The 13,164-nt window shown below is 41.2% G+C and overlaps 1 protein-coding gene across 1 annotated transcript; it reads right to left on the bottom strand.

Annotated features, from left to right (window-relative positions):
* Window positions 1-149: 149 nt before the first annotated feature.
* On the bottom strand, window positions 150-12,514 carry TMEM9B (TMEM9 domain family member B). The gene is made up of 5 exons (XM_072865258.1): window positions 12,246-12,514; window positions 10,109-10,200; window positions 6,284-6,392; window positions 5,163-5,297; window positions 150-1,268 (listed from the first exon to the last, which is right to left on the bottom strand). The coding sequence occupies exons 1-5, from the start codon at window positions 12,327-12,329 to the stop codon at window positions 1,113-1,115; spliced, it is 576 nt and encodes a 191-aa protein (XP_072721359.1). The 5' UTR covers window positions 12,330-12,514; the 3' UTR covers window positions 150-1,112.
* Between the last annotated feature and the right edge of the window lie 650 nt (window positions 12,515-13,164).

Below are 13,164 nucleotides of genomic sequence, written 5' to 3'. Positions count from 1 at the left end.
AAGTGCATATTTCTCCTCTGAAGCATTTTCAGATAAGTGCTTTTATAGATGGCATTTACATGCAGGGTAATGAGGGAGAAAAATGATGACATACAGATAATGCATATTCATTTTTCAAAAATCAGTTTTATCTTTAATTGTTACATTCCAAAGGGGATATATGAAAATTAGTCATCTAGCAACTGTATACCTCTTAAGAGAGATGAGTACAGAATCACAGATAAAAAAATACACCTAACTCCCAAGATGACAGGTGCTAGAGAAAGTATGTGCCTTACACCATCAATCCAGACAAATGCAGAAAGATTTTTATAATAAATATTTCATCATATACTAACTCCTGAGACTTTACCCATAAAAAGAAAGGGAAAAAGATTTTTAAGATCTATCATACACATACAATATATTAAGCTATTAAAGCAAAATAGAACAAAATGCCAACACTGTCTTGATATGCACTGCATTTGAGTTTATCTACATCACAGTACTTTAAGTATGCAGCTCAAAGAGTCAGTGTCCATTTAAGTTTTGCCTTAAATCTGCGAACATCAATTGACATACAAGCATCTTGAAAGTACGAGTGCAAGAAACCAAATGATGAATACAGCCAATCAGGATTTCATTCTCTGGTATGAAAACTACACTGCAAGATTTAGATTTCCAGTACCTAGCATTAGTCAGCAGAAAATCCAAGTATATTTACAAAAGGTCTTTACATAAAGTGATTAGTGAGTTGTAGGTAATTACTGTGTTCCCAGGTACTTTTTAACCACATAAATAGTAGAGAGAAATATAGTTAAAAACCACCATAAAGTCACAACCGTAAATAAGGTACCACAGTGGCAACCCAAGATATCTTAGGGTTTGTTTTCTTTTCAGTTTTGTTAGTAAAAGCCATTTGAAAATGTAAAGATTTTAGCTTTTGGTTAACTAATCTTTTTAAATTGCTTCCACTCCACTACATTCCTTCAAAGTTCAAATACTTTTTTTTTTTTAAATCAATAATGAACCTTTCAAGAAAACCCTTCTGAATTGGCAGGATCAGGAAGACTTAAATCAGCTCTTTCAATTAGTCCACTTTATTTGCCTGGAGTTATTTTACTGAGACACAATTAACTCAGCACAACATGACGGTCAAAGACAGATTTGCGTTGCTCTTGGACCTGTAGCTTCCAACGCTGCTGGGCGTACTCCACTTTGTTCAATACATTGGCACGGCTCCGAGAACGAGCCAGCACATCATGTGCATTTGCAAAAGGCTGGTGATCCTGTAATGGCAAAATCATTAGTTAGATCTCAACAATTCCACTGAGCAATTACATTAGTCTTTTTTGTTATTACATTCCAAAGGATGTGGGGGTCTTGGTTTTGTGGGGTTTTTTTGTTTGTTTTTTTTAAAGTAAACAAGCTGTTTCAATGAGCTGGTCAGTAATAATGACCAAGCAAGTTTTACTTCAATTTCTCATTCAAAGTAACTTCTACATGTTTCCCAAATAGACCAAATTTCATTGTCCTGTCAAACAATTATCTGCTGCCCAGAGACATCATGGTGAGCCGCAAGATCAGAACCAGTCTTGTATCCATTAGCAGCTGGTGGGCCAGAAGCCTAGAATAGACCCAGGCACTGGGAGCCTCCTGTTATTGTCGTGAATGCACTTCACTTTAGAACTGACTTAAAGAGTCAATTCTCTGCCAGCTCTTGGCCATTTACCATCAGGCAGTTCAGGATGTTCACACACAGCTTCTACATAAAACCAACACACTCTGCTGTTTACCAAACTAAACCCATTGTACTGAGCTCTCTAAAAGCACAGTGTCAATACAGCTGTTTAAGTGACAGAGCTCAAACAATAACCAAGTGCTTGTTTAATATTTACTCTGTCTGTTTTCTAACAGTACCGGCAAAGCTTTCTTTTCTTCTAGTAAATATAATAAAGTTATAAACAGCAAGAGTTGGAACTGAACTTCTTATTTGGCTATCAAACTGTTTTGGACAAAGTCATGTTGCTAAAGCTATGTCAGAAAGCACCATATATACAACGCATAATGAAAAATAACATAATTATGTCCTGTATTAAATAACTGTCTTATTTTATGTCTACACTTCATATTCCTTTTTTTCTTCCCAGAACACTTTTGAAGACATTTACATTAATGGATACTTTATTTGTGAAATGACTGTGTAGAGTAGCTCAATGATAATTCTTAGTAGTACACAGATTATCATTAATGATACCCATTGAAGTGGTGCCTACAAGTCCCAAAGCGACACATGAGCCTCACTGGGCTAAAAAATATGCTCATAAAGAACAAGAGACAATCCCTGACCCAAAGAGCTATAATCTCACCATAAAAAATTATGCAGTTGGATATACCTAGAATGGGCAGTTAACAGGCGAAAAATCACTTCATTCACGGGGGGGGGGGGGGGGGGATCACAATAGCAACACATTTCTAATATAAAATACATGGTGGAAGGGACAGCGCAGGACAATGGTACTGGCTTTCCTGATAAACAACAACCTCAGCTCAAAGGCTAGCTACTGTCAATTTCTATGTAGGCAACAAGAGGAAAAAAGAATTTAAAAGAGCCCTATGGAAAGAGCCCTATGGAAGTGGCTTGTATTCACCAGTTGCCACTGCCATCAATAAGCAACGACAAAGAACAAACATACTGGCTTGAAATTCAGCAACAAAATTGATGCACACAGTATTTCCAAAGTGTGACAAGGATCAATACCTCAAGAACTTGCAAGAGGGAAGGCAAGGATGGGGATAAGTCATGAGGGACCTTAAATTATTTCACATTCACTGTCACAGAAGGAGGATAAACAAGAAAGGAGCAACACGAACTAAGCAAGGACCTGAAGTGCTTTTTGTTCCAAGCACTACTGCAGATATAAGCACTAGTGATTCCACAAGCACAGGTAATGGTCACAGTAACAGTTACAGCAAAACATGAAATTGGTTAAGATGGATCCATGTTTCAAGTTGAATTAATTCTGCAGTTAGCCTGAGCTCTGCCATGGGACTTATTTCAGTTCTTCCACCTACAATCAGAAGATTCTAACCCAGATTTGGAGGTATTCATATCATTTGTCTAAGGTATAAAATAAACATAATTTGCCTGATGTATAGCATACAGCACAAGTTCATTTAATTCAGGTAGGAATCTGCCCAATTTGCTATAAGAATGCAGACAGAAAAAGGGTCATTCAAATCCCTCCTTTAAAAAAAAAAACAAAAAACAAACAAAAAAACCCCAATATCCTCCTAGAAGTGACTGGGAAAAATCTTAAGATGTCAATACAAAGACATTTGGAATATGTCTCCATGTAATACACAAGGAAGTGCAGAAACAGTGGGACATAATAGCAATAGTATAACCTCTGTCTGAAGAACCTTCACTCCAGACAATGTTAGCTCAAACTTGGGTAACAATCACATATTTTTGTTGTGAAATCAAGGTAAATAAAGAAGGCACAGCTGATAAAAGCTATTATCTAGGAAAATGCTTGACTTTGAATACTTAATATCCCCCCCTGCAGAACTGAAACACCTTTTTAAGTCAAGATGGCTGATGTGGCCACTGTTGATGAAAAAAATGGTAGAACTAAAGAATATGCTTTTCTTCAGTTTACTAGCAATGACAGTTGTCACTCCAAAACCAAAAACAACCTGGAGAAACTGAGTGCAATTCACATTAAAGTCTGCAGATACACAGCATAACAGAGCATAGCATTTACCGGGTTTGATACCTTCAGCTCTATGAAGCCACTGAAGTAACAGGCAGTCAGAACTACAGGGCTTTAAACAGATTTTAAAAAGCTTTGCCATCATAATTTTGTTTCACCAAGAACAAATGTATTTATCTCCTCCTATTAACTTCTTATTTATTTGAAGGAATGATGAAAATATTCTTAACGATTCTATTGTAAGACACTAATAAATGTTGTAAGTCTTTTTGACTAGCTCCCATTTATTTCAACAGTAATAAAGTGCTCAAGTCTGCTGAAAGGCTTAGATTAAGCAGACTGCAATCTTCCCATTTCATACTCTGGGTTTGGTTTCAGCAATTCTTTCTAAGGTTACGCCACACCTGAAGCATACTTTATCAGTAAAAGCAGTGCTGCTTGAGGGCTCAATATAGAAAGTACACTGATACTAAGACTTCAGAATTATTTCATCAGTTTGTGTGGTTCAACACGGACACTTTACCACCAACCCAGGTGCCATTTTAGAAAACTTCCCTCACAGTACTTCATGGCAATACTTCTCCCAGGCATGCAGATTCATCAGGTTCAGATGCACACAGATTCATCAGATGCAAAGCCATAGTCCATATTTTTATACTATTCTAAGTCCCCATCAATAGACAGATGACCTACTTCCACCAACCAGTACTCCTTATCCACACTGATCAGGTACTGAAGCATCTCGCTCTTTCCAATACAAGGTTTCATAAGGTCTTACATTCCCTTCTTTGTAATGGTATTGAAGACAATTTTATTCCATTTTTATCAGAAGTCAAAAACACTGTGTTGGAGATTGGGAAGGCCAGTAATGACAGGAAACTGAGTCACTAATGGACTACTCTCCTTTTCCTTCCCCCCAAAAAAAAGGCTGTTCTGATCTGTTGGAATATACTGTCACATTCTGGTTTCTAGCTGTAATACTAAGAAATTAGTTCAGCATCAATCACTATTTTTCTTCATTATAGTAATTTTTTCTTGAATTTTTAGCATCAACAAATTGGAGCAATAGAAGATGCAACCCCTCTACTTTCTTTTTGTAGAGAGAAATCAAGCAGTAAGCAATTTGCGTAAATGTGATCACTAGCAAGACTGTATGGATCATTAACAGTTAAGAAGTTGCACCTCCTATATATGCTTACCTCCGTTCCTACTCTGTTTCTTCTCTGAGAAAATAATCTGTGTCTAGAGCTGGGATAACTGAAGCAGTCCTCATCTTACTACTTTCTAGCCCAGCAAAAAATGAAAGACTGGCTTCACTAAAGTCACACAGCTTTCTTTTCCTCTCCCTTCAGGAAAAGGATTTACACTGCCTAGCAAAAAAAGCTGCTCATTCCAAATACTTATTTGACAATTAACCATCCCACTCTTTATGTTAACCCAAGTACACAAGCACTCTTGTGAACTCACCCCAATGTCTTCATCACTTTGTATGAGCTGTGAATGTCCAAAGAGACGTCTCTTCAGTATAGGTTCCACCAGTGTAAGGTACACCATGTACAGAAGAAGGAGGCCCAAAATAGACAGATATATGATGATTGTAACCTACACAATGCAAGCACAGTTTATGCTAGGATTGTGACATTCTCTCCACAATCTCTCAGCAGACAGCAAGGATCAAAAGAAGAGTACATGCAAAGCTTGTGATGAGCCTGTTGATCTTTGGTAGTGTCACCAGATGACTTAAAACCCACAAACAGAGAAAAAATGCCAAACCACGACCTGGTATTAAAAGGGTTTGGGGCAGACAGATGTTAGCTTGAAACACTTTCTCTTAGTGAGGCCTTGTTAAAAATCTTATGCTATCCCTCTTAAAACAACTTGGTGTTATAAATCTCATCTCAACCAAGACAACTGTTCAGTTTGGCCATTAAACTGGGCTGACAAATTTGGGGGTTCCTGCATGGTCTCCATTCTCTAGCATAGATCTGCATTCAAACAGTCACTAAGAAAAATGGGAAGGCAAAAAGAAATACCGAACTTCTAGAAGACCAAAAAAAGGAGTCTGTTACAAAACAAGAAAAGATGGACTGCACAATCTATTCAGCCCAGCCTAGGGCTCAATGGCTCCAATAGGATAAGAATGAGAAGAATACAGAAGTCATCTGTTAGAGCAAACATGGACAATTTTGCTCTTTTTAGCTTGCCAACGTACAAAGAAAATCTATAGTAAGGAAGTAAGACAGCTGAATAATGAGAGGCCCTCTAAAATAACAACAAAAACAAAGTTCAAAGCTGGACAAAATGCCCTAGAACACTGAGAATTTCAGCAAGGCTGAAAGAATTTCAGCAAAGCTTAATCTCAAAAGTAGAGATCTTCAATAAAGGATCTCAAGCCTGCTCCTTCAGCTAGAGCTTGATGCTATCGTTAGTACTCAAGATAAACTGTGAGCAACTATCATGAAAAAAAGTTAAGTCTTAGGCTGCTTTAGAAAAATTCTCCCTTTAAAAATAATATTTCTCTAAAAGACAGACATATTTACTAACCAGTTGAAGTATTTAATATATGCCAACAGAATTACATTGTTTACCTTAATTGTGACAGAGCTTCTCTCTTCATATTTGCATTCACAACGTAAACAGTATGCTTCTACATCAGGTCCAGGGACAGGCATAGGCTCAACCACATGAAGACAATCACTGCAGACAGACAGAAACTGCTCAGTCAGTTTTGAGCTGGTTTTAGCTTACCTGTTCCACTATGCATGCAGACCCTAGCTGCATGCGCTGAGAAGCCACCTTTGCTTAAGTTCAGCCGTTCTAAATTATAGGTATGCAAGATTTAAAAAAAAAAACCCAATAAAATCACTACTCCAAAATTATTTTACTTAAACAGGAAATTCATTATTGACAAGCTGCTAAACAAGTTTTAAGACCTTTCTAACTCAATACAATGTTTTCATTTTTCAGTGAAAGTATTAAAGCTGTTAGCATAACAAGTCCAAGGATTTGAATCCCAGCACGAATGCATCATTTGACACTGACATCATGGATGAAAGTGAATTCCAGCTATACACTTCTTTCTTCATACTCAAAAGAGCCTTATTCTATCCTTCCACTATCTGAAGGGAGATTAACCTCTCTTTGGTGTTCATGAACATGATCCTTTTTCTTGCCATCACAAGTTACAGGCATTTTAGAAAAAAAAGAAGTCAGATGGGTTGTTTCTCTAAGCAACAAGATAGTGAATAAATACCATTCAGTTTTCAGCACTGGACCCAGATGCAAAAGCATAATTTGACTTAAAAGATTACAAAATATAAGTCAGTCCCAAGCCAAAAAGTGCGGCTGACAATCTTATGGGCACTCTGTACCGCAGCACCAAAATCCAGCTGCCATGAGACAGCTGCTTCCACCAATAACTTATGTAATTTTGGTCTTTTTGCTGACTCAGGTTGGTTGTTCAGAGTTCACATCCCAGGGTCCCTGCAGAGTGCTGGCAGAAAAAAAATCATGTTTCGCCTTTATCCTGGTTAACTCAATGTTAGCACAGTCAGAAGCAGGTAATGAAACAAAACGCCTGATGTGACAGCAGCAGCCTAGGATTCAACACTCTACTGGGCTAGATTACAACTCTGCAAACACATGGCCAGACACCAACTCATCTCTTCTGTTTTCTTTGTATTTCTTCTTCATAACTAAAACTATTGAGTGTCAAGTCACATCCTCTGGAGGGGCATGGAAGGCTTATTTTTCTCATTTATTTGAAAGTAGAATTACATTCTCCTCTGTGGAAAAGTGCAGCATTCAAGTTACAAAATCAAAAATACATGCAAGTTATAATCTACACAATTTCTGTTCATATAATTGAAAGTTTGTATCAATATGCTGCACTAGTAGAAAGCTTGTATGTAGCTTAAGTACAGTAGTAAGTGTGTTACTGTTAATATATCTAATATTAATATCAGCATTTTTTTTTCCTCCAGTTCAGTGTTTCAAGTTGCTAGGAAGCATAAAATCTATCAGAACCTTAGAATTTTGATGTTGTGTTTCCTTGGACTGTGATTCCATGGCAATTTTAGAGGAAAATGTAGAAAAGGCTGATCCTTTTCTAAACGATTTTCCCACTCAACTGCCTCTACATTACCACCTTCTCCCTTGCACCCACAGTAACAGTACCAAAGAAGCAGTTCTTCCAAGGCAAGCTAGGCTAGTCAGAAGGGCAGCTTCTGCACAGACAGATTTCCAGTTCATTCAGCTTGTAGACAGGGTGTCCGTTTCCCCCCCTGTGTCCATGACTACCACTGCAGTCAGGCTCCCTACACCAATATTTTCAAAGTACAAAATATAAACACCAACACTTTTCAAGTGGGTTATTTAACCCTGTAGGTGCTTTGCCTTAGGCATCACTATGCTTGCCTAACGCATTGTCCATCAGGATGGGATTGCCTGCATTATTCCAAACCTGAGTTCAGAAGGGTGAATGCTTTTATTGGTGTCAAAACACCCCAGCCCATATTGATGTTAGCATAATGCACTGTTTGCCAGTCTGAAGGCAAAGAACAGACCACACCAAGTGAAAGACCTGAAACATCTAAATAAGAGTATCATGATGCACATTACAGGTTCAACATTAAAAATTAAATTTTCATTTTATGTCTGGACAAGCCAGCAGTAAGTGGCCCTTATACATACATAATTCATAAATACATAATTTGTACATAACTGTACATAACTCAAAGGCACTAAAAATTGATCTGGCTCTTGTCTCATGAGTAACTGATCTAAATACCTAAAGGATGGTGCACATCAGCCAGTTCTAGTCAGTAACAAGTCACTCGCACTGATGCAGAAGCCAAAGTATGGCACTAAATTTGTCAATTTTATTGCACGTAAACTAGCAATCAAGCCTTTTAGAAGCAGCAAGAAGACATCTCAAACAGAAGATCAAAGCCATAAAATGTTCCCACTTAAGAAATTATCTCAACAAAATAAGATTTAACATAGGAAAATAGATTTTTGAGATTCTGTATGCATCAGTATCTGTCACCATAAAATTAGTTAAGCTTTCAAAGATAATTTTTCCTTCAATCAGTAACCAATATTGATTTAAAGGGAAACAGGGTCTTTTCTGTTAGTAAGGCACACACCAAGCAGTACCCACTGAAAAAAAATCCATTTTCATTTGCAGAGCAGTAATGAACAATAAAACCAGTAACACTGCTACTCTGAAATGTCTGCTGCAGCTGGAATTCTCACAGTATGTTTCATCACTGCAACTTAATTTGTCATAGTAGGACTAATGTTGTTAAGTTAATCATGTGGCACAAAAATAGTAATTTTGATTGGCGAGTACATTTTATGTTTATTAGTTTAGATTGAAATTTACAGTGTTGTTTCTCACAGTTCTCCTGTAAGTAATATAATAAGTCAAGGCACAGCTCTACACATACCTGTATCACTAATTTTATTCCTGTAATTATTTTTGTGGGCCTATGCAGGCGCATGAAATTTTCATAATCAAGATGCCAACCTGCTGCTGCTTGTCAGACTGAAAAGTCTTTTATAAATTTGTAATGTAAGTGATGAAGAGTCAATACATCAAGAAGTATGTCACGTTTTTATAGGTTGACCCAAGAATCTCTGAGCACTTCCAACATCAACACAACTCTAAAAAATGGTGGTTTATTTGTATGATTCACATAGACAATGATACTCAAGGTGAAATTACACAAGGGAGGTATGCCAACGTAACAAATCACTGTCATGTCCCTTTCTTCCCCAGCCCCTCATCTCTGGCCATGCACATCAGTCCTCAGCTTGGAGAGGATTCTGACAAATGCCATAGCTGGCCTAAACAATACAATAAAGCTCGTTGCTGAGGCACAGAGATGTAAGACCTCTCTCTCTCTCTCTCTCTCTCTAAAAAAAAATGCATTGTTAGATGGCTCAGGCTGTGTCATATAAATGCACTTTCTGGCTGCAATTCTGAGGAACAGAAATCTCCAGAAACAATAGTCTCTAAATGACAGGATGGGTTTCAAGAGCGGAGAAAGAGGAGACAATACTCCCGAGTCCTAGTTCCACAGCCGTGCTCCCTTGCCTTTACGCCATTTCAAATCATTGAATTCAAATTACAACACCCTGTTCCCTTCTACTACTTCCAAGTCTAAATAAATAACTAAAAATGCAAGCAGGCAAATCAAAACAGAAGACAGGGCAAAAAACTATGGATTTCAAGCCTTGTCCCTTGCTAGCACTGAATTCTGGAGTACTTTTAAAAGAAAAGTTCCAGTAAGTAATGCAAGAGATGTAATTTCTCTGAGCACCACCACAGGAGACTCACATATAATCACTATGGAACAAGTCTTTAACCAGTAAGACTCATTATAATTTTTTATGCCACACATACTCACCAGTCTTTCTGTGAAACATTTTTGTTGTAAATGTGGCCCGAATGGTCTTTGTAAGGGGGGCAGATGCATTTACATCGGACATCCTCAGAATTCTGTAAAGTAAACAACATGCTTAGAACAAATTATCATCAGGAACCATAACAGGATACAGAAAGCACTCTTCACATAATACATGAAATATTTAACACAAACTACTTGCAAGTATCTTTGAATAGTCTTACTCTGGATTTCCTTCAAGTTTAAGAACAACCCTTCAAAATTACTAAGCAAGCAAAGCATTTTGTCAAATAACACTATTATTTTAGATAGCAAACACATTCTTCACGAGAAAAATCTGGAGTTTAAGCTCACTCTTTGAGAAAAAACACACATTCAGAAGTTACTGATGTTGGTATACTCAACTATTCAACTTACGAGGACAGCTGTATGACAGACACAGTGACGAGCTTAAAACAAATGAAAGAATACTAACCCCAAATGGAGGCTGGCAAAGAAACCTCTGTGGATAATTCTGTCTTCCCTGGCCACGAGAGAAACAACTATGTAAGGAAAACTACTAGAGGGACTAGTACAACCTACGGTCCTTTTGTCTTAAACCGCAGCAGGATATTGTGAGGTAGAGAGAAAAGTACAAAACTGGAATTCCAAACAGAGGCAAAGTAAATGTGGAAAATTACTGAAACTTGTAAAAGCAAGTTTTAGAGAAACAAATTAACATTTGCATAAGCAACAATAGGCACTGCAGAAAGAAGTGAGGAGAATTAACTGTTATGGGCAGTGAGAAAGAAGTAGTATCCAAAACTAACGTTTAGGTCACTACTGGGAAAAATGGAATTTCAGAAAAAGATCACTTTGTGTAGTATATTAAAATAGGATAATTCATTCCTTCCCCAAACTGCACAAGGAAAGTGGTTGAGTTACCATCCCTGCAGGTATTTAAAAGACATGTAGATGTGGCACTTAGGGACAAGGTTTAGTGGTGGACTTGGCAGTGTTAGGTTTATGGCTGGACTTGATGATCTTAAAGGTCTTTTTCCAACCTAAATGATTCTGTGATTCTAAGAATAGAAAACCCTATGGAGGGAACAGAGATGGTCAGCAAGGGCTTATAGAGGAAAGCATTCTCAAACCCACATCAGAGTAACTTATCTGAGCAAATAATAACAGACAGAGGATAAACATGGCTTGTTTAAAGTTCAAGGCAACTTCTAATAGCATTACAACAGAATGTCTTAAGAAGTATTGGTAATAAACTTCAACACTGAACAATCCACAATCCAGTCAGAGTAACACTAAGTGGGTATAGGTCAGTTGGAAAACCCTGGCTGCACTATATACCAAGTCACCTGTGGTCTCACCATAAAAATGTCAAAGAGCTGATTATCATTAAAAAGGAGAAAATTCAGACACATGAGTGCTTTGACAATAGGAAAAACTTTTACTATTAGGAGACACAATGTTCTCAGTCAGTCACAGAGATGCTAAGATTACAGTCCCAAACGTTAACCCAGAAGGACCAAGAGCGGGGTGTCTGCGGAGACTCAGCCCCATAAGGCAGCAGGAGCCGGCAGAGCCACGGCAGGACCAGTGAGAAGAGCTCACTCAGAAAGAGGAGCACCGTGCTGAAGATGAGGCGAGACGCAGGGCAGACCCCGATCCCAGCCCGGGCAGCCACAAGAACAGCAGCTCCATCTCCAGCGAGGCCTTCTCAGCGAATACGTGACTGTCACTTGCAGTTTTGCGTGACGGCGTCCCCGGGCACCACGTCAATACTACATAAATCCCTACAAACTTAAGGTTGGCGCAGAAACTGGGGTCTGGCGCAGACACTGGCGACAGCAGGCAGAGGGGCCCTGCTCCTCCCGGCTGCCCCACGGGAAGCGCCGCGCACCCGGCGCCGCCGCCCGCTCCTGGAGCCCGCAGGGCCGCAGCAGTGCAGGGCAGGCCCCGGCCGAAACCACCGGCTCCGGCCTCCACCTAAAGCAGGCCGAGGCGGCGGCGGGTACGGGGGGGATAGAACGACGGGGGGGTACCGAGCGACCGGCGGGCGGAGGAGGGAGGGGGGAGGGGAGGGCGCCCGTACCGGGAAGGGGGGCGGGGAGTACCACTGTAACCCGTTCCCCCCCACCCCGCTCACCTTGGCCTCAGCGCCCAGCCCCGCCAGAGCGACCAGCGCCAGCAGCGAGCAGAGGCGCGCCCAGTCCCCGCAGCGGGCCGCCATGTCGGGCACCGACCGCTTATCTCCGCCGCGCCGCCGCCGCCGGCCCCCCGGCGCCCGCCGCCATCACTTCCGCCTTCCGCCGGCCTCACGTGAGGTGGCGTCCGGCCGCGATGGCGGCCCCCGCGGGAACGGCGCCGCCGCCGGATGGTTCCGGGGTGAGAGGGCGTGTCCGCGCGTGCCGGCCGGCCCCACGCGGGACCCGCTCCCCCGCGAGGCCCGGCGGGCACGGCGCGCGGGCGGGGCCGGGAGGGGCGGCCGCCGGCAGGCCTGCGCTGCGGCCGGGCCGGGACTGCGGCCACACGCCCGCGGTGCGGGGGGCCAGCGCCCAGCGGCGGCGGGCCCGCCGGTCCCCGCAGCTCTAACGGCTCCGCCCCGCGGGCGTCGGCAGCGCGGTGGCATCCCGAGGCGGGGTGATCCCCTCACGCAACGGCGGGGAGCGTGGAAGAGCGAGCGAAGGAGCCGCTTTGCACCGGCCAACAGCTGCAGTAGCCATTTCCCTAGCGCTCGCTCGGTGATGACAAGTACCGCTCTGCACGGGGCAGTCGAGTGGCAGATAATCCAGGTTTTCCGCACCTGAACATACACGAGCAATTTATGTAAGCCTTAACACATTTTATAGACAGATAGATGGACAGACGTGTTTATCTGAGAAAACGTCACTAAAATCCAGCAACGTTCCTTATTTGTGGTGTGGTGGTTGATTATCGCCTCCCAAGAGCAGCGTTCACCTTCTTTCCGAGGGCAGTCGGCGTTGGGGAGAAGCAGCGTTTCCAGCCGTAGTGCCTTGAGGCCTGGCAGACCAAGCCATTTCCAAGTGTTCCCTGCTTGGGTAGGA

This window comes from Ciconia boyciana, chromosome 6, assembly GCF_034638445.1.
Source record: "Ciconia boyciana chromosome 6, ASM3463844v1, whole genome shotgun sequence".
NCBI lineage: Eukaryota > Metazoa > Chordata > Aves > Ciconiiformes > Ciconiidae > Ciconia > Ciconia boyciana.
Note: the sequence above shows the minus strand (reverse complement) of the source record. Positions and strands in the feature narration are given on the sequence as shown.